Source organism: Astatotilapia calliptera, chromosome 7 (genome assembly GCF_964374335.1).
Source record: "Astatotilapia calliptera chromosome 7, fAstCal68.1, whole genome shotgun sequence".
Classification (NCBI taxonomy): domain Eukaryota; kingdom Metazoa; phylum Chordata; class Actinopteri; order Cichliformes; family Cichlidae; genus Astatotilapia; species Astatotilapia calliptera.
In genome coordinates this window covers 54,115,190-54,139,487 of record NC_137428.1, presented here as the reverse complement: position 1 = coordinate 54,139,487, position 24,298 = coordinate 54,115,190, and the positions used below count along the sequence as shown (strand labels likewise).

The following is a 24,298-nucleotide window of genomic DNA, read 5'->3' as shown; positions in this document are numbered from 1 at the left end:
CTTCACCCCTGTTCTTGTTTTTCCTCCTCTCCACTCTTTCTCCCCCACCCCATGCTCTACATCAAACAGAGGTACACTGCTGCGAGGGAGCAGAAAATGCATGAGAAAGGAGTTGATGGGGAAAGTGCAGGGAAGAGGATTTTTCTTTTACAGCGATTCCTCAATGGGAGTGAAGCTGTAGGAAAGGTGTAAAGCGCGGCTAAAGAGAGAAACGGCACAATGAAGGCAGGGGGAAAAAAGTCTTTTGTTTGCTGTATTTGTGCAGCACATGTAAAGTTGTCTGTGGAGAGTAATGGAGTGTGCGTAACCTTGGTGATGCAGGTCAATGGAAGTGCAGAAATGAGCGTTTTGTGCGTACTGAGCCTGGTCCAACTTAGTCCATTAAACTCAGTCATTACTCCATTAAATACTGCTTCATGCCATGGCCTTGGATCAATACTGCATAATGTAAAGACTGATAACATGTCTTAACCACACAGTGGAACGGATTTGTTGAATGGGTAATGTATTCGTGGAGGGATAGAAAAATAGCACAAATGAGGAGGACATTTATGCATAGTATGAACATGATAACTGCTTTTTGCTTTCTTTCTTTCTGTTTTTTTAATAAGAAAGACCTTTTCTTTGCATTCTGCAGATAGGGATGTGTTAGAGGTGCACTGAGCAACATGGAGCGAATATGATAATGCTTCTGTTGCCAAGCAAAATATGTATCTTTCTCAAAATACAGCTTCGTGTACACGCTGTACATGCTGATAGAATTTGGCAGTGCTCAGAGCAGACAAGCAAAAGGAAATTACTTGTTGCTCACAGAGTGTTATTAGAGCCAGCTATTTTTTTTTCTTTTTGTGGACAACCACTAATATTAAATTTTAAAAAAAGCAATCGTCTATATTTTAAGTGTAAGGCTTTTTATATTGACCAGGATGGACTGCAGACAGCTCTCCCTTTTGACTGGTTAATATTTGCGACCATGATAACATTTATTTCTGACATATAAAACAAACAAACCAGTATCTACACATACACATTCATGCAGATATGTGGTCAAGACAAATAAACAAAATCTCGATACCATGAAAAAACCACTCAGTCATCAAGTGTGAAATAGAAATAAAGCGTAACTGGTGTTTTTATATCTTGTTTACACTGTGCTGTAGAAGTTTGCAAAGTGGAGTGGATGACAGGGACTATTAAAAAAAATTACTCTTCCATACACAATTAATAATATGAACTGCTATGTAGGAAGTGTCAATAACGCAATCATTTTGAGCGCGTTCTCATCCCAGGGCATCACAGTCTTTCCATCAGATGCGGCTGGGGTTGCAGAGCTGTGCAGTCCGATGGCTTCAGCGGACGCTGAGACGTAATTTTCCTTCTTTATAGGGCGGTAAAATCCTCATTTGGAGGTTGGCGAATTGGCAGTGAATTAAATCACTGGAGACGGTGGTTTGTGTCTGGTTTGTGAGCTGTCTGTTTTGCACTTTGTTTTTTCCTCCACTCTCTAATTAGTTTTGTTTTCAGTCTATCGCTCTTTTTATTTTTTTAACTTTTGCTTTTACTCTCTGATTAGGTTTAGACAGCAAAAAGTATTTGGTTATGTTTAGGCACCAAGAGTTAGATAACAAGAACAACAAACCTTTTATTAAGTCCCAAATTACAAAACCATAGAGAAACAAACAGAAGTCCAAAAGTAATAATTGGGGCTGGGATTAGAGAGAGCCTCTGGAAAATATGTTACTTCAAAAAGGGACAAAAGGTAAGACACAACTGTGTATATACATGGAGGACTGAGACAGGTGGAGAGCGAGACACAGCTGAAAACAAATGGGGGGGGGGAAAGACAGGAAGTGGAACTAATACAGGACATGAAGGATAACTAACCGTCAAAGTAAAACAGGAAGTAATCCAGAGACGAGACGCTACACACAGAGATAAGACTGACACTAGATCTTAATAACAGCCACAGAAACAGTAACAGAAAGATGAGACAGAAGGAACAGAGAAAGAAAAGCTGAGGCGACTAAAATAACTACAACGAATAAAAAACAGAACATGAACCAAAACACGCTGTCTACAGTAACAAGAACAAAGACTCACTGTATGCTGGAATAATAAAGAAATCAAAACAGGAAACAAAAACTCAAGTTAACGATAATTAAAAACCTCAAGCACTAGAAAAACAAACTAAATTTAAAAAAGTGTAAAGCGACTCAAAAAGCAGACCAAGGGGACCATGACAAAATACTTAGTTACCTGCATGGTTTGCTTTAAAATAGGCCTTTCATAACATTAACCCTTTCAACCCAAATTAGGCTCACTCATTACATTTAAATTGCGACAAGTTGAGAAACAGTGTGTCACAGAACTGGAACTAAAAGCCTATCTGTGAGGAGATGCCAGCAGCTGGAAAAAAAAGTGGAAGTCCTTGAAATGAGCTTTAGATCCTGTTACTTGAGTGGATGTTTCTCAGAGAAATCATCAGAGCAACATAAAAAAGTACAAAACCGACTGTTTTATACTGTAATGGAGCAGAGAGAGTATGTACAGTGTGTATACTATTAGTAAACCCTTTATATACTCCTTGTGGAGTGCTGGATCCCTGTGCAAAAGTTACGACAGAAAAACAAAGGAGGAAACGTCCGGATACAGTAAGGAGTGTTGTGGGATGAATTATTGAGGGTTTGATATGGAGGAGAGAAAGGGAGGGAAGAGATGGACTGAACTCTGCTCCTAAGACAGGGTGTAACACGTCCGACATACACAGACATGCGGCGAACACACACATTCAGAGACACACGCACAAGCGTCTTGTGCGAGGACATGTTAATGGAGTCGCCCAGTCAGACAGCCAGGCAGGCAGACGGGGCCACACAGGAGTCAGCTCTGCCCAGAATTCCACAGTGTAACGCACCAAACCCAGAAGAATGAACACCCTGAGACCCAACTGACATGCTGCTATTCTTACTAAAACACAGTCTCGCTGTGGGTGTCGCCTCATTTTCCCATTCAGTTTTCCTCCATAAGCAGGGGGATTCCAGGGTCAGGAAACAACAATGCCTTCATCTTTCTCAGCCGCAAAGGATTTTATTCCCTGATGTGTAAAATGGTTTTGTCTTCTGTTTTTTTTTTTTTTTTTTTGGTGGGGTGTGTGTGTTCCTCCTTTGAGCCACGGGCTGTTCCTTGTACTCTGCTCTGTCTGGCTGGAAACAGTCCAGTGACTGAGCCCTCTTCCTCCAGTGATGCAGCTGACTCTGTGGTCCCATCACTCAGGGCCCTTGTTTACCGGGTGGATCAATAGTTAACGTGCTGCGGGATACACTGAGCTGTAGATGTGTTCAGCTGGATAACACACTCCCGGGAGTTTTCTGATCTGTGGCTGTTTGTGGTGGGCTGGGAAGAATAAAGGCTTAGCAAAGCTATCAGGGTTACAGCCAATTAGCTCATCAGTCTGTTCTAATATGGTTGTCAATACGACAGGCTTTGATTAAAGCACTGTGATTTGTTGAGGATGAGGTAGATTACATTCTGCCACCATTTTTCTCTGTAAAAGGTGAGGTGGGGATATTCTGCTGTTTTCTGGTTCAGCAACCTTTAAAGTAACTCATACCCTGGTTTAGCACATGTTTTAATAATGCTTCTACTTCTGTCTGAATATATATATATATGTGTGCAAGTGACCTTCTAGATTTTGCTTTAACACCTCCATGCACTCTCCTCTCCTCCTGCAGGGTGTTTGGTCTTGTTGGCATCCCATTTAATGGCCAGTTTACCTTTCCATGTGCTAACACCTGATGTGATTAGCAGCAGGACGTTAGTGAGCTGCTCTACATACTTCCAAACATCCTGTCCACACACGTACATCACGCCTGCTAATTATCTGCTTAGCCTGCAAATGAAGCGTAAATGCAACTTAGTAATTGCGATCTCTGACACCTAATCGGCGTTCACAGTTCATCTTCCTGTATTCATTTGAGGTGTTAATACAGGGGTGGTGAAACAAATAACAGCTGGATGCATTATATTTAAAATGTTTCTGGGAGTAACTCTCAGCTTCACCAGCAGTAAGCATGTTCCTTTTTTCTCTCTCTCTTCAGTAACCATCTCCACCAGTGTATCCTTCGATGGTCTCCTGGTGACTGGCCTCTACACCTCAACACCAGTCCAGTCGGCTCCCATTCCTGCTCCAGCTGCTTTTGGCTTTGGTGAGTCTTGTTTCTTTTGCCAATACAAGCTGCTTTTTTTTATTATGCTTTTTAGTACTAGCAAACCCTCAGATACCCCGAGAAGTGTCTGCTGGGACCACGGAGTATTACGATCCAGCTCAGTGATCCACATCCGTTCCCAGACTCAGCATAAGGCCACTTCCCTTCTCCGGTTATGACAGGTCGTGATGGATGAGGAGTCAGGATGATGTGATCAAGGGTTCGGTCAGATGGGTTTTCATTGATGTTTGAGAGAACAAAAAAAAAACTGAATATGAGATAGATATGAAGAGCAAAGCAGCAAATGTAGAGCTTTCTAAAAGATTAAACTTAAAATAACAAGTGATCACCAGGCCAGCTTGCCAAATGTTGGAGTAAAGGCCCAGTGGACGGGCTGATTTACAATTTTTTTTATCCAGAGATGCAAATATAGCAACAGTTTAGGTGGTAGATGTTGCTATTAAACTGGATGAAGTTTGCAAACAACTTATCTTATTCTTTGTCCGCCTTTCCTTTGCATTGTCTGCATGCTCTGCTCTAATGATACAAATTGAATCTCTCTTTATCCTTAAAAGATTAAAGCTAAACTTATAAGTCTTTACACTTTTGACAACTGTAATCGAATTACACTGTAAGCATGCAACTGAAATGCATTAAGTGCAACTCTTTTTTGGACACACAACCAAGATTTGTAGACTCAGATGAAGTATTTGCGGATGGAGCCCTTGTGTGCACGGATGGGGGCTCTTTTGGTGCAGTGGAACAGCTATAAAGAACTCCTTAGAGAACAGGGCTAGTGTCCCAGAACTGCTGCGCAGTGGGCTCCCTTATCCTGACTAACTCCACTGTTCTTCAGACTTTGACTTCACTCTGGCCAGGGCAGTTCTTCACTCTTGGCAGCTCTGTTTACTGGGGAGGCATCCAAGCACGGATTGCGTCACCTTAGCTTCACTCTAATTACTTGAAAAGTTTTAAGGATACGCCTACCCTGATAGGCAGCAGCTTGTGGAACGGTGACTTTCTGTAAGATGTGTGTTTAAGTAAGTCTACAAAGTCTTCCGTTACAGCATGTGTAATCTGTCTGGGTTTCGCAGTGCCAGTTAGACATTTGGTCCTCAGCTGAAGAACTTTCTGCACTTTGTCTCTCTGCTCTAATTCTCCAGCCACCCCTCCCACTGTGGGATTCAGGACTCCATGGAGCAGCAGGCACATGCAAAAGCAGTCTTGTCATAGAGGAGATTCTGAATGACGATTTAATAGATTTATGGTTTTATTTTCCCTTCGATTAATTTTTCTGCGCATTTTTGAGGTACACTGGGATTTTTTTTATGATCGAGTGATAGAAACTTTGCAGAACATGGTGGTCCACTTAGCCGTTGAAGGCTGCTCAGCGTTGGAAGGGCTGAAGACATTCTCCTAAAGAGAACGTCCTTTATTAATAAGCTCATGGAAACTTGGTGACTTAACAGAGAGCCAGCGTTTTCCCAAAATGCTTTGAAGATAATGCAGTGGAACAATAATACAGTGTGATGCCTCTTCATGTCCAGTGTTGTGACAAATATAAATGTGCCTTTGAGCGCAAGAGGGTCACGCAACTCCACCAGGGAGTTTTATGAACATAGTGTTTATGAGCAGGATATGGTGGGGCTCTAATCCCTCTGAATGAAGCCACGTGGGGGACACGGTTACACAATGGACTGCAACATGCGTATGCACACGTTCAATAGAAATACCACCAACTTTCACTCAAGAGCACACACACAGTCCAACTGTTCAGCTGAAGTGAAGTGTTGGCTGGCTGGGGGGAACATGTGGTTGGCAGATGTATCAGTCCAGCAACTAGCATGAACTATAGCACAGGGAGAATGAAACCACTGTAGCGAGAAGATCGCTAATAAATCACTGAAAGACTGAAACGGCAGCTTAAGATGAAGCGTGAGAGAAGATTTCTTTTTGTTTTTGGCTGTGTTTGTGTTGTTGGAGGTGAAGAGCAAAACAAAGAGATCCTAAGAGAGAGACAAAGAAGGAATCAATGGTTTTAAAAAAGATGTAAAGTGGACTAAATAGACAAAGTCAGGGAGCTGTGGACACAGAGGTTAGTGTTTTTACTCGCTGCCTTGGGATGTCCAGTGGTTGGTGTGGTCAAAGCTGTGGTAGGAAGCAGACACGATGGCTGCCCAATAGCCTCTACAGAGAGAAATCCCCTCAGTCTTCTGTGTCATCCTTTGTTGCTTTTTACACGTCATAAAAACAGTGTGGATGTGAGCATGACGGAATTGCATGCTTCATCAATTCTCTTTGTGTGTGTGTGTGTGTGTGTTTATCACTCCTTTTTCTTTTTGTTGATCTGTTACAATTATAACTTTAAGAAACAAACACCATAACATGAAGACAGCAGTGATTTTTTCATTATGTTGTCTTCCACTCCACTTGTAGTTCAAAGAGCACTGCAATTCGTTTGTAGCACATATGTTTTAGTTTGAGGGTTTTCACTGCAGCGTCGCCCACTGTTTGTCAAATTACTGTAACCGATGTGTGGGGAAGCAGTCGGCAGGGCAGTTTAAGGTAGTCTAAGGAATGCCATGTTTTCGGCTGCTGCGCTGAGTTGTGGTTCAAGTTGCTCAAGGCTGGTTCCTCCACTCCCTAAAGGCAAGCGACCTTCTACTTGCTGCTGGCGGGCTAACCACAGACCTTTACGATGCTGTAACTGCTCTGCTGTGGCAAGTGCAGAATCAGATGAACTAGAGCTAAAAACAATGTTGTGCTTTGGAAGCCATGCCTGCTAAATACAGGGAGAACGCGGGAGTGCAAATTAATTGTGGTTTTCGTAAATGTAGCGATCACAGGCTAGCAAAACTAGTCTGGGTGCATTTATTTCAAGGTGCCAAAGCTGAGAGGAAAGACTTGACATTTCATTTTGGGATTCAACTACTTACAACTCACAGTTAATGGATGAGGTATGACGTGCAGCTTCATTTGAGTCTACTTTGTAGTCGATTTTGACAACCCAAGTACTCATTAGAGACTTTTTGAAACACTTTAGAGTGAAACATGGAGACTTTATATGCATGTTTGAATGTAACGTGGTCAAAACGGATGTCTGTACACACTGCCAGAAATGCAACATGAGTCTGGACTCAGCAGCCGAAGAATTCCAACTCCTCAGTGTTTTTCCTTTCTTTGACATTTATTCCATTAAGACGTCTTTCTTTCCAATCCGCCCTCTTGGCGTTCTGAAGCTTTCAGCTTGGCAACCAGAAAGATTAAATGATGAAACCAATAACATAAGTATATTGTCATAATTTTGATTTTTGTTTCATGTATCATAAAATCTGCTTGCTGTTACATGTCACATAGCAGTAATGAGGTGATATATTAAAACCCATAGGCCAGAGCCTGGATGGAAAGTAATGTCACATGTGGTCTGATTTGTATTCCCTGATAGTAAAATGTTTCCCATCACATCATTATCCATTCAAACACAAAGACAGACAGAGCAAGTATTCATTCTAAATGTGTCCGGATAACTTATAATCACAATGATGAACAGGCACTTGAAGGAAAAGGAGAGCTTTGAACATTTAGAGCAACACGGCCAATAATGGACTGAGAAAGTGTATGAGATTGAGGAATGAGTGTGAGAGTGGAAAAATGTGTACATACCTCCTCATTTCCTTTTTCTTTTTTCATATTTCACACACTTTTATGTTTCAGATCATCACACAAAACTAACATTGGACAAAAATAAATAGAATGTGCACAGTTATGTTTTTTACAGTAAAAATGCTATCCAAAGCTCTCTGACCCTGTGTGGAAGAAATTACTGGCTTTTCTTGCTAAATCATGAATTAACTGTGATTAACCACTTTTTTTTGGAAAGCTCAGCTCAATTTCTAAAGCCACACTCAGGCGTGTTTAATGTCTGACAAAACAAAGAAGGCAAAAAGATCTCGGAAAGCAGTCCTTCATGTTGCAATCTAAAGAAACTCAAGAAGAGATTTGACAGTTTCACTGATGTCTATCAGTCTGGAAAGGGTTACAAGGCTATTTTTGAGGTTTTGGGAATCATGGTGAAAGTCATTATTCACTAATGGAGAAAAACAGTTTTCAACTGGAGTGGCCGGCCTACCAAAATTAGTCCAGGAGTGCATGAGCAAGTCATCCAGGACGGCTACATCTAAACACAACATCTAAAGAACTGCAGGCCTCACTTGCCTCAGTTATGGTCAGTTTTCATCATTCACTCGAGAGACTGGGCAAAAATAACTTCCACGGGAGAGTTACAGGGGATAAAACCACTGTTTACCAAAAAAACACAAAGTCTCGTCTCTCAAAAAACATGATCCCGAAAACTTTTGGAAAATTATTCTGTAGACTGACAAGACAAAAAAAAAAAAACTTCTTGAAAGGTTTGACTCACTCCACATCTGCCATGAAACACACATAACACATAAAAAGAACATGAGCCGCAGTCAAACATGGTGGTGGTAGTGTGATTGTCTGGGGCTACTTTGCTGCTTCAAGACCTGGATGACTTCATTTAAAACACGATTTCCGCCCTATACCAAAAAAACAGGAAGGAGAATGTCCATCTATTAGTTCATGCTCACTTTATGTGGCAGGACAGTGAGCCAGACCACACCAGCAAGTTCAACTGTGAATGAATCAAAATATATAATGGATGTTTTGGAGTGACATAGTCACAGTTCAACTTAAAATTTGATCAAACAGGCTGTTTATGCTCGAAAACCAACCAATGTGGCTGAATTAAAACAATTCTCCACAGAAGAGTGGGCCAAAATTCCTCCACAGACTCACAGACAGTGATTACAAACACTTGATTGCAGTTCTTCTGGTGTCACAACCAGTTATTATATGTATATGTATATGTGTATATGTGTATATATATATATATATATATATATATATATATATATATATATATATATATATATATATATATATATATATACATACATACATACATACATACATACATACATACATACATACATGTATGTATATATATGTATGTATGTATGTATGTATGTGTATATATATATATATATATGTATGTGTGTATGTATGTGTATGTATATATATATATATATATATATATATATGTATATATATATATATATATATATATATATATATATATATATATATGTATATATATGTATATGTGTATATATATATGTATATATATATGTATATATATATATATATATATACACATATATATATATATATATATGTATATATATATATATGTATATATATATATGTATATATATATATATATGTATGTGTATGTATATATATGTATATATGTGTATGTATGTGTATATATATATATATATATATATATATATATATATATATATATATATATATATATATATATATATATATATATATATATATATATATATATATATATATATGTACATACATACGTACATACATACGTACATTCATACAGAGAGAGAGAGAGAGAAGGAGGATGACAGGATGTGATGATGGCATTTCATCACTCCCCCTGATGGAGGGCCTGATTGGTGTTGCCTTGCCAGCGCTGAGCTGCTGAGAAACTGGTCATTGATGGATGGCTCGTTTGCAGGGTGATGTTTATTTTGCTGTTAATTTGCATATTTGTATGTATTTGCGGGGTGGTTGTCTTCCGCTAGCAAGGCTCAGTCCCCATCTCAATATGATGGATCTGGCCGTCTGACAAAATGGACAGCTTAGTGACAGGGACATCCAGCCGACACTCTCTTGCCATGACGGATGGGCTCATGCTAACACACAACCCAACTGATGAAATCCTGCTGCACCTTGACCTGTGTAGGAGGGGTTGTCAGAAAAGGTCTTCCGCCAAAATAATAATCAGGTCTCGCAAACATTTAACTCTCAAATTAATCCCAGGGCACCTGGTACTCTGTTACACCTTTGTAATATTTTTTTTAATTTGACACTCAGTTTTAAGGTATTCCTCAAACTGTTGCCTTGGTAGTAAATTTCATGCAAACAATTTAACAACTAAACATTTTTTTTAATTAATTTATTTTTTTGCTATAAATTATGCTTGATTCTTAGTGAGCTACAAAGTAGTTAATATATGTATAATATATGAATAGGCTTTAGCATTCATTCATCTTTGTCATTTAACAGTAAAATGATAAATGACAAAGATGCAGTTTGCAGTTTATTCTCATAGCGGTATATCAGACAATAACAGATGAATTCTTAAGTTGTAGATTTCATGCCCAACAGCACTTTATGTTATATTGGAGGATTCTGATAGTCATACACTACAAAGATGCACTGATGTCTAGTTTTTATGGCAGTCAGAAATCAGATAATTTAAAAGCACAACTGGGGCATGAAAATGACAAATAGTATACAGTGGAATATACTAACCTCAACTATCTGAGCCCTCATACTAAATAATATGCCATTAATTCCCGTGTTCATTTTCCAACTTGGGAAGCATGAAGCTCTCACAAACTTCCACTCTGCTGGAAAATATTGCCATTCAGCTGCTGCGACCACAGAGTAAGAAATAAGGAAAGAAATGCCAGAACTTCCAAAAACTCGTCAGTGCTACTGAAATCAAATTGTGGCATCTGACTGTGGTGCCATGCAGGCTAATTACTTTATATAAAGCTGCTACTGACCCATAGTATATAATCTTGTTTGCAAAATGACCCATGCATTAGCAGGTTAGCAGAACGTGTTCTGAAATAGAAAAAATATTAAAATTTTCTTCCTTTTTAATATACATAATTATGCATTCAAATCCAGATATCCACACATTCATCCATCTCGGGGCTGAAGGTCAGCTGTCAGCCCCCTCTTGCCACTAAGCCAGATTGAATGTCAGCCAGAATGTCAGACTATGAGAGATGGCAGCTCATCATGTCAGTATTTATGGAGACACACTCGCAGGTGTGCTTCCTGCTGTACAAAGCCTTGTTTGGGAACCTCTGTGTTTTCTCAAACAGTACCAACAGTCCCACGAGAGCACAAGTGTTCTTTCGCAAACCCACCCCTCCCGAGCAGGGCACAGACTGTGAAGGAGATGCTATGGAAAGATGAGGATAAAGAGGAATGATATAGAGAAAGGGTGGTGCAGGGAGCAGAGAAGGGGTGAGAGAAGGGGCTCCCAAGGGGAGAGAAGCTGTCAGTCCCTAGGAGACATCAAACACACTGCAGCCCTGTGATCAGCGTGCTCTCTGGCTCTCTGCTGACAGCTCCCTGACTGTGCCGCTTAGACTCCTTCATGTGCTCATAAATACACACATACACACACGTATATACACTCGTTTGCTCCCATAAGAGCTCTCACACTCACCGACTTATCCATTCATACCCCAAACACATTCAAATTCTATTGACATACGCACACTCGCGCTGATTCTCATACATAGGATACACATCTGTGACACCTTTGCTCTGATATGCATCCTCACAATAACCTTGAACACCAAAGTTTGACTATCACATCTCTGTCAAGGACACTTTACAGTCCCAAACTGTTGCTACTGAACTATGGGCCAAACAGAGACTAGGAGGTGCTGGCAGCAGTGATGATGTTAATAATGATGATGATGACTTATCTAAGCCATTACTCCTTCTCTGCTCAGGGCTGGGACACCAAAGGCATATCCCTCCTGATGATGAATTCATTAGTGCAGAAGATGAAATGAGTTGTCAGGAGGCGGGTTATGTATGGTAGGTTATTTGTGTTCTCTGCAGCAGCGTGTCAGATCACACTTAAGATCAACTGGGTCGGCTTGTTGTAAATCTCCCTGTTTTGCTGGCACTGGACTTCCTCAACCTTCTCGCCCAGGCTGTCCCTTTCTTTTATTAACACATATTCCCCCCACTAATATGCAATGCCTGGAGGCTGCTAACAGGTGGCTAAACATTTGTGTACTCCCAGAATCCAGTGGAGTGCTTGGGTAATTATGCACCAGAAGTCAGAAGTAACTTCTCTCCATGTGGAAAGCGTCCTTAGAGGCCAAAGCAAGCCCACCTTTAAAGAATTCAAACAGAATACACGATTCATTACTGATTCATGTTGGACCTAAAGCAGTGGCCACAGCTGTTTGGCCATACATCCCAACAGCCTCTCCGGTGTGATGGTGCAGCAGACCTGTAGGAGCACTACTGCTGGTGCTGCTGGGAATTTACTGGTTCATTGAATGTACACTAGCTCTATTGAAGGAAAAAAACTGTGCTTTTTTGAACTCCCATGGCTTCCCCAGGTGTGCTTACATTTGTGTAGTGTTCAGTATGTGTGCCTGTGTGCATCTATTTGTGCCCTAATGTATGTGTGTGTGTGTGTGTGTGTGTGTGTGTGTGTGTGTGTGTGTGTGTGTGTGTGTGTGTATGTGTTCATATTTTCATCATGTGAGAACTCATGTGTATTTTTATAAACATTTTTTCTTTTCTTTGCTGTATGGTAAATCCGGTCCAGGGCTGACTAAGAGAGCAGGAATGAGGAAGAGCAGGAGCTGGACTCTCTGTGATAGAGATTTCAAAGTGGTGTGCGAGCTGTTGGGCAGTTTTATTTTATTATTATTATCTTTTTTTGTTATTATTCTGCAGGAGAGAGCAGCAGGCGTAGGCTGTTTCTCCCATGTGTGGTCTCTCTTGAGCAGAGCAATGTTATTTTCTGCCATGCAGAGAGGGTGGTAACATGCCAGAGCGAATGAGAGAGAAATAAAGATAGAATAAAGACAGAGACAGCTTTGACTGCTCCGATTGACACATTTCTGTCAACGGCAGAAGGTTTGCGTCATTTTAAGTTCGAGGCAAGCTGACTTTGAAATTTATCTTGCTTAAATTCTATGCCACCACTAGCACCTTGCAAGCGTGTGGGTATTGGTGTGCAAAGTGAAAGGAAGTGATTTTACAAAGCCTTCCCCACAAAGTGCATGCCATCCAAGCTGCACTCTTAGGTCTATTCATTTTTAAAGTTCCCTTGAGTATTAGAAAGAGTGGAAGTGCTCAATCTGACTCTGTGAGCTGAGGACACTTAGTGTGTGTTTTTTCCTGCTGTAGGGCCCTACCTGGGTTTGGCCCTCTACCCTCTAAAAGCCTCAGAGACAGAACATGGATGCTCTATTGCATGGCCACTTTTTTCCCTTTTACATTATATACAAGTTATCTGTGAGGAACTCACCCAGATCCACTCTGACCCATATTTTGGCTGTGAAAATAGTTACTGACCTTCTCTTTGTTTCGCCCTCCTTACGAGAGCCAGTCTGTTGCTGTGATTAGTTCACTGCCTCCCAGCACTTCTCTGTCAGACCAGGCTCATCTCCAGCCTCCTCCATAAACACATTTAGCTACACACAACACACTCGACATACACATGCATACAAAGGCAGCACAGGCACCACGCTACTTTTCCGTCGGCTCCTCACCTGTCGCCCCAGGTCTCTATCTCTCTCATGTGTGTCAGGGCAGGGCCTGCGAGACCACGGCCTCACCGGTTTGTTTATTTGCTGCACTGACGGGTGGAGACCGGGGACGTGGGTGCAAGAAATTAGCACAAGTCAAATCAGATTAATTAATCCCCAACTCAAACTATTAGCCGAGGAGTCGTGTTGAATTAAAAATCAAATTAGCCCTAGCGCCTGCCGGTAAAGCTGTGGTGTGTGCCTGCCAAGCTACAATGACACACACCCACAGAAGGCAGCTGCTCATAGGCTTTGCTGATGGATGGATGTATGGATGGAGAGTTGGAAGAAGAAAATGGTGCTCAAAGACTACAGGGGTGTTTAGTGACTTTGCCACCCAATGTGGTAAACCTCTCCTGGGGCACGAAGCTGGCTGTCCTCCACTGGTTGCTGCTTCACAGGCCCCACAACACCAGCACTCAGCCTTTCAGTTGCTGATTTAGGGCTTGAAGCACCACTTCACCTTCATAGTTTACATAACACACATATCTTGAGCCTGGGACTGAACCCATTTTAGGAAGTTTGACTCTATTAAAAACATAAAGGAAAGCTTTTATTATCATAGTTTTGGCTGTCCTTCCTATCAATAATTATAACCTTGTGTTTACTGAAATAAAGCTTCATCACTACAAATAAGCCCAACGTAATAACAAACACAAACGGTTAGTCAAACATGAAAGAAAATAGATCCATGCAAAATGGCGTTTCACCTCCAGAACTCGGACCTACAGCACTTCTAGCAGATATGTGGTTTTTCTGTGTAATTACAGGTTTTTATGAAGATCTAATTCACTTCTTTAATGTCTAAATATACGACTAAAAAGAAGTAAGAGAGCACTTGAAAATGTTTCACTTTTTTTATGTGCTTTTGAATCTCAGCCTGAAACAGCTGATGATCTTGGTTTTGGGTAAAGTTTGGCTCATACACTTTTTTCTGATCCAATATGATGTAGCTCATATTTCAGTATTTTAGTCTGTGCTTCCTCCAAAGCAAAACTATGTGACTGCTCTGCTCAAAATTCGAACAACCACCCAGAATGGACATATCGCATTGAAGTAGTGCTGGAGAAGTGGACCAAAATATTTTTATCAAAATATTCATAGCATTCTGGATCCAACAGATACTGTATTCAGCAGTGTAGATGGAATATACTCTTATACAGGCATTTGATGTATGATCTGTGCGGGCCTGTGAATATGGCTTTTTAGGCTTTTGTAAAGTAGTCTAAGTCTCATCTATCATACAAGGTGCGGCTCCAAAACACACAACACTTGTTTGATTCAGAACAACATTCATTTCAATTATGGGACATTAGTTCTGGAGGGTCTATTATGCTCCACTGGTGTTCCTGTACTCCATTTATCATTTATGCTTGCATGGCTTGTAGCTCTTGATCACAGCAAGGAAGCCAGGAGCGCACAAGTAACGAATTAGATGTTTATTTTCTTCTTACTTTAACTTTTCAGTTACCAGTTTTGACACAAGGAGCATATGTAGAGCATCTCACAGAAGCAATTGAGTATTTGTGTTAAACAATGTAAACACATGAGCGTATGCTTTTTTCTGCAAAATACTCTCTCTCTTTGTCAGCTGGGTGGAGCCATACTGGCAGCTCCTACAACAAGCCATAGATTTGTGTTTTTGTGGGTGGGTGCAGCTATGCCATCAGGAGTTTATGGATGATGGATGCTGTGAGATACAATGGAAGTCTAAATGAAAGCGAAACTGCTCTATGAGCGCATGCACACGGGCAAAGATTGGTCAGGTGTTTCCAACACATTTTTTTACTGTGTGGATATGGAAACATTAATGTAAACACATGCACAATAAGCCTCTCTTTGCACTTCATCACCAGTGCACATTTGATGCTTAGCAGACCCCACAGGTGTTCTTTAATACCATTTAAAGTCTTTCATTGATGTGGCAAGCCTCGTTCCCTCACATTTTCCCACAGAGTTTCTTACTCTCTTTCCCCCTGGCCGCTGGCATCTTTCACCACCCATATTAACACACAGCTTCCTCCTGGCAACGCTGTGTCGGACCCCCGCCACCACCTCAAAGTTGCCAACCTGTCTCCATGGTAGCATGATTGGCAAAGGCAAAGATGGATGCCATTTTCGGCCAATGGCAGAGCAGAGTGGGTTGTCATGTACCACGAGACCCTGCAGTGGTCCGACTGACCAGCTGAGGATGGCACTGTGGAAGAAGGGGTGAATGCACCACATCAGACACACAGAAAAAAACACACATCCCATGGGATCATTCAGCAGCACAAAGCGTATGGGGTCCCCACTCAGGCTGTCACTACTGTTGTGATGTATCATTTATGTGGCCATTGTGTGGCCTTCTCTTGAAACGTGTTGACAGAGGCATTATATTCCAGCTTTTGACAGATTCCCATACATTCACAGGCTTTTAATAACACATGTTAATGCTCCAATAATTTTGTGACAGGTTAGAATTACTGCGTGAAATATGAACCTTTAATTGGCTTTCTCGCCAAGTTATTTGGCGTGCTGTGCATTAGCTTTTTAAGTCTGAGCCAGTGGTAAAAAGATGGTTGCAAGGCTATTATCTGTCTGAGAGTGAGGATACGCAAGGTGATAAACATTCATCTCTGCTTTTTATGTGAAACTGACTTTTCTCTGTTAAAATAAGTGCTTAGCGACAAATATAAGATCCCTAGACAAATAATGGAATAACCTCTTTACAGCACATTACACTGCCTTGTAGGGTTTTAATGCTTTAAGCAAACTGCTGTGCATACACATGCATTTTAATTGTACTTGTTTCTTGTTAGTTCAAGCGTACAGAGCCGCATGCATGTCTGTGATTCTGAATGCACAGTGCGCACGCTGTAGCGCTGTAAGCAAGCCAGACAAGTTTACAGCATTTACTGTTGATGGCAGGGAAGCAGCTTAAACACGTTGTTCAAGTGCCTTTGTGTCAATCATAGCAGGAAAAGCATGTTTAACTGCCTTGAACTGATCTTAAAAAGCACTTAGTTGGACACCATTAGACATCTGCTAGGCAGCAAATGGCTACTGACCAGATGTCAAATGGTGCGTATGGATTTTGGTAAATGTGCATTTCAGTTTGAATGGTGCCTTTTGAATCCTCAAAACTCTGCCACGTAGCCTAACTACCATCTCTAATGCCAGTTCGACCGGCTCCTGCTGGTCCTACAGTGTTAACTTGCTGCCAGGCTGAGCCACCGATTGCCCATCTGCTCCATCGGGGAGAATTCTCACTCCATCTATTTGACTTGTTTCGAGCTTGGCTGTGGAAAGCTCATCAGCTTTGCAAAGTGAGAAATAGAGAGATTTTTAAATAGGACATACACAGATGTGAACTGAAGTGTTTACATATTAAAAAAATTAGAATGGAAAAATGTGGGGAAGTCTTTGTTAGCGGAGACATGGGCAGACGGAACATGAATAAATAAGAGGCGGTCAGCTTCCCACTTCTTTTTTTCTTTTTTATGGATGGCTTTAAAAATTCACTACAATTACCAGCAGAGATGGATGTCGGAGTGACATTCCAACAACCAACATGTGACCCCTAAAATCCAGACACACCCATTTCCTGTGTTTTTGTGTGTGCGATTGAGTTCGTGTGTGGGCACGCTCGGGAGCGCATGTATAAGCAACTGCGTGCCCGTGTGCATGTGTGTGTGGGTTCATATTTATGAAACAAGGTTTGGCCCGTCATACCGTGGGAGTTAGCAGGTCATCTTCCCTTGCCATTAATCACTTCCGACAGCTCTTAAGTATCCAATCTACATGTGAAAGAACTGCATGTGTTTGAACGTGTGAACGCGCATGTATTTGCATGTGCGTATTTGACTGACAATGTGTGGATGGAGTATTCCTTCAAGATCCTCCTGAGGCTGCTTATTGAATTAGAGATGGACTCTGCTGATGCTAACGCGCAGCATTAATGCATCACTGGTGGCATTTGTAATGCACTTATAAATTTACAGCTCATTAGGCGAGTTCTGCATGTAGCTGATGGCGTGATAATAGCACCCAGTGCGGATAATAAAATATCACAGTTAATGAAGCATAAAATGATTTCTACTAAAAAGTAGTAGTCCTGAATCTTTTTTTAAAGAATGCTTAGAACGCTCAACCAAAATCTTTTCTCGCAATCACAAAGTAAAAGATGCTTTTTAATTAACACTGCATCAAGGGTTTATCACGTGGAGTTCAGGGGAATCATCAGCGATAAAGGAGGTGTTTTTCTACCAGGTTTGGTATTTGCCAGCTGCTAATTTAACAAAGAACTCAGAGGTCAGCTGAGTTAAGAGTAATTTAAGGTCACAGGAGGGCCTTTTTCTTTCATATATTTTCATTTCACAGGTACGAAAGAGGCCGTCGTGCTGTTTTTCTGCTTCTTCCCTGGACCGAATCGTGAATGTCAGAACTTCTATTATTTTTTCCTGTCCAGGTTCACTAAAGCTTGTTGCTTTACTGGAACATTTGAGATTTTCACATCGAATAATAGTGATTTTTCTCTGCCTCTCCACACCCAGACATGAAAGGAATAAGAGATCGTTATTTGCATTTTTATGCCTGAGTGTATTTTTCAAGTGGGAATAGAAATTCTGTGAGCGGTGTCAAGTCCCAGTGCTGCTGTGTCCTGGAGTGCATCAGACTGCCTTTTCATCTTCACCATAGCCTAAGTGCTCTGCTTTTCTTTAGCCGTACCTTTAGCTCTTCGAGAGCAATCGCTCTATTTCATACTTAATTTCTTCTATTTTTTTTGTCATTCTCTCATTAAGTTATGCCTTTTTTTAAAGCGTTGAAATCTGTGTGTGTTTTCTTTCATTACTTCAGAGTTGCAGTGCAAGAGTTTGTGAAGTGTAAGTTTCTAAACACACCTCTGTGGTGAGTGGCAAGTGCATATCATTTTTCATTTAGTGAAAATGGTGGCTAGTTTTGTCTTTTCATCTCCCGCTGATTTCTCTGCTGTTCAGTCCCATCACCTCACTGCTCTTTTTCTGTCTTTGTGGCCATCTACTAGTGTCTATTAGCTAAAGAGCTAGACTTGTGTTGCACATCGGCAAGGAATTCTCAAATTATGGGTCAACAGTCATAATCAAAGCTTTTTTTTCTTAATCTGCAGCAAAATTGAACAATTAGAGCGAAACCTGTTGCCTTGGCTGCCTTGTGCTATGCTGGTAAATATGTGGCACATATCAGCAGTGAAACTGGTCTGGATTTGTGTTAAAAAGACAGAACGATGTATAGGTATGTCTAGGGCTGCACGATTAATCGTTAGAAAATCGCGATCTCGATTCATACTTATGTGCGATCTCATTTCCAAATGACAACGATTAAAAAAAAAAGAAAAGAAAAAAAAAGACGACGATTGTACCGCATTTTGATCCGGGACGTAATCTGCATGAAAACAAGCGCTCACTCTTCCTGCTCAACAAATGACAAGGGCGGAGCCTTATACCACGTGATTATCACTGTGTCGTGTGATGCTAAAATTAGCAGGGAAAAAACAACGGAGAGCACGTCAGGGATGACTAGAAAGTGACAGGAGAAAATCCGTCCCGGTCAACCACCCAAACATCAATAACGGGAACCTTATACAGCGCTTCCCTATACACGTCGAACTCCCGCAGGCACAAAGAAAGTACGGAGGCTATCACTTATCACCTGACCAAAGATATGGCTCCCATCAACACTGTGCAAAACGAGGGATTTAGGAAAATGATCAACACCCTAGACAAACGCTACACAGTGCCGTCCCGCAACTATTTTTCTATTGTTGCACTACCTGCTCTATACACGCAGTGTCGAGCAACGGTGGAGACGGAATTTCAAGCAGTACAACATTTTGCAGCAACAACAAAATGTGAGACATTTGTTGTTTTTATGTTTATTTATTGTTTTTATGTTCAGTCTCAACTGTTACGAAGTTGATGTGCAGTTAATAAGTGCAATAAATATTTATACTGGAAATATTTATACTGGAATTTATACTGTATACTGGAATTATTATACTGGAATTATACTGGAATTTATACTGTATACAATAAATATTTATACTGGAAAAGAAAATCGTGCGAGAATCGTGATCTCAATTCTAAGCCAAAAAATCGTGATTCTCATTTTATGCAAAATCGTGCAGCCCTAGGTATGTCAAAGAGGGATAAGGGCTGCACAGGAACAATTTCATCTCCTCTGTATATCAGCAGTAAAGGTTTAATAGTGTGTTTATTTCCTTGTGTGCATGATTGTGCTCAGAAGTAAATTGTGCCCATTACGCAGAGAAATTGTTGGTGATTTCAAAATAATAGCTTTACGAGGTGATTAAATCGCATTCTGTTATTACATACCAGCACCTCCTTAGCATGGTTAAAGGCTGCGCTGCTGAACAGCTCATAAATCTGACACATTAGGACCACACAGCACGTGTACTTACACGTAACAGCACAATATGTTTTCACGTGAAAGCGCGGTAAATGGTGTTGCTTTGACGGCTGTTCAGTTTGAAGTTGAAAAGTATGATGTTACTGTGCTTGTTTGGGTGGGGGGGAATCTTGGGATGTCCCATTTGGGTGCAGAAATCAATGCCCGGTCCTTGGCGTTTTTCCTGAGCTTTTTAACCGACAGCAGTGATAAGTAGATTTGTTTGTACCATGGCGCGCACATACACTTCAGTATAAATTTTATGCAGTGATACAACTGAAGCTCTGCACAAATACACACACACACACACACACACACACACACACACACACACACACAGCTGGCCTCATCAAACAGAAACGTTTATGGTGCTGTCAACATTGTGTATATTTATGGATGCAATATGTGAGGTCAGATTTATTACTGTCAGAAATGGGTGGAATTATTTCTTTTCAAATAATGAATTTTCAACCACACACACACATACGTACACAATTTTTACTTATTGATTTGCACATTGATTCTAGGGATATTAAAGCTTCTCAGTTATTAATCATTGCTGATTATACTTTCAGTGAAGTAAGTTATAATTGCAGAGAGGAGATTGTGTTTTGCAGGTTATACATAGAGGCGAGCTACCAAAGCACTGCCGCTTAGAGCACATCTTTGTAACCAGATGGGAGAGTACGTACATTTTTAAACTGACTGAATGTGTGTGGCCTCAGTGCTAGAGTGACTTACTGTTGTAATATTATGACAAATGCATTGCTGTCTGGGGAACGCATTTGTGTGTTTGTGAATTGCAGCACAGTTTGGGCACCTCTTAGATGACACTACAAAGTCAGGTACAGTAGATAATTAAACTGTTCCGAATGTGCATACGATGATTGATGAGTCTGGTGGTGTCCTGCCCTTGCCCTTTGTGATATAAAGCAAAGATTGTGCGACACAATGTCATTTCATCGGTGCAATCATAGCTGGACACAGATGCTCATTAATAAGAGCACTGTCACAGATTGTCAGCTCACAGGGAAAGAGGAAAGAAGATGGTTGAGAACAAAAATGATAAGGGAAAGAAGTACAGAAAAGAGAACTGGTGGATGATTGTGGTTTAAAAACAACACGAAAACAGCATGAGACTTAAAAAGTGGAGGAGCAAATGAAAGCAAGTAGAAATAAGTCAGCGGTTTATTTGCAGTTTAAATATGTGGACCAAAAACAATACCAGGAAAGTTTAAAAAAGAAAGTTAAATGGTGGATGAAGACTAGATGTACACAAAGTGCTGGTAAGGGTTGTCAATCAGAGGTCTGTGCTATGAAGAAGAATTTGGGTTGATCCAGGTAACTTCAGGGTTAACGTTGGATTTTTTTTGTACTAAAAAAGGGAGTTCTACGGTGGCCCTGATAGGCCAAACGGACTGCAACTTAAGAAAACACCAGCAATAAGAAAAATGCCACAAAAGCACAGGAAAAGAACGGAAATAGGAAAAACGAAAACAGAAATAGGAAAAAACACAAGGGAAGTGTTTCTGGGGAGACAATAACCCGATGGAACAGTTGCAGGAACCCAAAACATGGTAGGCGTGTTTTATCATGATCCATATAATACTAATGACGCATTTTTAGGCTAATAGTTAGGCTAACACACTTACCTCTCACAAAACCAATAGATCCTCCACTTCTTTCAAGTGTCTCCCAGCGCAATTTCATAAAACAAGAAACCTATTTGTACTTGTTGACCTCATGTGATATTTACACATAGACTAAGCCTGTTTGAATGTTTGAATTCTGGTGAACATCATGGAGGTTGAAGCTGAAAGAATTAAAACTAAATCTCTCTTTTAAACATTAATTTCACTCTTTAGTCTTTGAAGACCTACTGGGACCACTGATGAAGCTTTTTCTGAACTGAGTGGTTTCTATTTGCAGGCCTGCCCATAGAACAAAATAACTGGGTGTGTCAAAAGTTAGTGAGGGGCTGATCTCTACCTATGCAGCTACCCTTGGAAAAACCTCTATTGATATTTATATACTGAGGTCATTAAAGGTAGAGGGGAGGTTGTCACATGTTCTCTTTATGGGTGAAAGAGTTAATAAAATACTTAATAATCCATCAGATTCTTCCATGATTTAATGATAGAGTTATGGTATTGAAAAGATGAAAACTTACACAGTTGGCATTTTTACCAGATTTGCTTGATAAGAGTTTACTTTATTTTACTTGATTTACTTTATTAATAAAGTAAATATTTTTCAGTCGTACTGACCAAAGTGCCTAAGTTCATACAAAGTTCATACACTGCTTTTAAAATGACCCCTTTCATATAAATGTGATAGTGTGAAGGAACCCTGGGTTCACTTAGCGAGGTGATAACCAGCTTTGTGTGGCCGCTGAAGGGTATTTTGAACTTATTTTGTAGTACAGGGCCTAGAAATGAGGGAAAAGGAACAAAGGCAAGAAGTAAAAACAATAAACCTTTAAATTGCCAATGCTGAAATGCATAAAGGCAAAGACAGGAGAACATAGAAAGCACAGAAAAAAACTGAAGCATAAAAGAGCACAAGATTTTTTCCACCACTGATAGTCTCTTATATTACACGATTGCTTGTGGCTCTGTCTTCAGTGTTTGTGCTATAAGAATTTATTAAGAATCTCTCTTGCACTCTTTGAGTGTGCTTTCTGTGCAAATATTAATGCAGCATTTGGATTTTATAGCAGTGCTTTGTACAAGACAAAACAGAAAATTCAGTGTCCTTCGTTATTGTGATTTTATTTTTATCTATTTTTATTTCATTTCATTACAATATAAAAGAAGCCTGGACGGGCTCGCTTCTTAAAACCTCGGTTCATCACAGCGACATTGTTAACATTGTAGTAAAAGTAAGTGTGAGTGTGCAATAATGCATCTCAGTGTGGATTAACTGAGGATTAGCTGACGAGCGTTAGCTACCAAAAAGCATTGTAATGCAGAAGGCCACGAATTAAATGTAATCCTGGACACCACATCTGTTCTCTTGTAATCTTTTGTCTTTGAGTAAGGCTGCTCGACAGATTAGCTAATGGATGCAATGTCAATTTTGCCAACATAAAAGCAGACATGACATTTATGGCTTTGCAAGTTCCTTTTTCTGTTTTCGTGAGTGGATAAGCTAAGTTTTAGTACAGCGGGAAAAACAAATGGAAACCAGCTGGTACCTATAAAACAGGAAATAATTCAACCATAGAAAACTGCAGCAATTTTTGCAGCCTTTAAATTGCAAGCTGAAAGGAAACAATTAAAAAAAAAAAAAAAACATCAGATGAACCTTCACTGCTAGTCCTCATGTCTCCTCATGTGTCTTGCTTGTCTTCTGTGCCGCAGGTGTGATGCCAGATCGTCAGTTTGGTGGAACCCAGTTTGTCTGCAGTGTGGTGGCTTCCCACGTCAGCCACCAACCCTCTACGAGCTTCAGCTTTGTCTGGATCGCCCCACCACCTGGGACTGGCTGTGTCAATTTCCTGTAAGTCATATGTTTTGAGACAGAAATGGCAGGTGATGTGATCTTTTGTTGTGCATCACTTAGACTGTATCCAACCATGCTTGTGTTTAATTTTTGAATTTATATTTTATAAAAATCACACGTTTGCATGCATTTTCTTTAAGCGCAATAGATTTTAAATACCAAAGATGTTCTGAGAAAGCAAACATGCATGGATTACTGCACAAGGTTAGGCTTCCTCTACTATTAGAGGAAAGTAATTAATATCGAGCACCACTGTTTCACCAAGGAAAGTTGCGCTTGGCTGGGTTTTATGTGTTGATGAGATGTTAAAGTGGGATTTGGTTAGTGAGAATGGTGCCTCTGTGTATCTAAAGTAAAGTTAAAGTGTATAAAAGTCAGGAAAATGACCATAGAGCTTCTTTGATCCATGACTTCAGTTAACACTTTCCTGATAAGTTTATGATCTCCAAGTATTGAATACATTCGTTTCTTTTGTAAATCACGGTCTCTATCGCAGAAGAGAAGATCATCACGTCTTATTTTAAAATACCAAACTTCAGATTCCTCTGTCGATTAAAGCATTAGCAGAGATAATGTGTACAGAGGTGCAGTAAGAATAATAATACTCATGTGAGCTGTTTGAGTAGCGTGCACCGTTTCTTTACTCGTGTGCATGTAGATAATATTTTGGCACTATATTGACTTTATATA

The 24,298-nt window shown here is 40.4% G+C and overlaps 1 protein-coding gene across 5 annotated transcripts in view; it reads left to right on the top strand.

Annotated features, from left to right (window-relative positions):
• reln (reelin) overlaps positions 1 to 24,298 on the top strand; it is a 99,953-nt gene that overhangs the window by 19,747 nt on the left and 55,908 nt on the right. For all 5 annotated transcript variants that reach the window (XM_026175516.2, XM_026175514.2, XM_026175515.2 and 2 more), the window contains exons 2-3: positions 4,098 to 4,205; positions 23,467 to 23,605. In XM_026175516.2, coding sequence (XP_026031301.2) covers positions 4,098 to 4,205; positions 23,467 to 23,605 — 247 coding nt within the window. The remainder of the gene's footprint in view (positions 1 to 4,097; positions 4,206 to 23,466; positions 23,606 to 24,298) is intronic.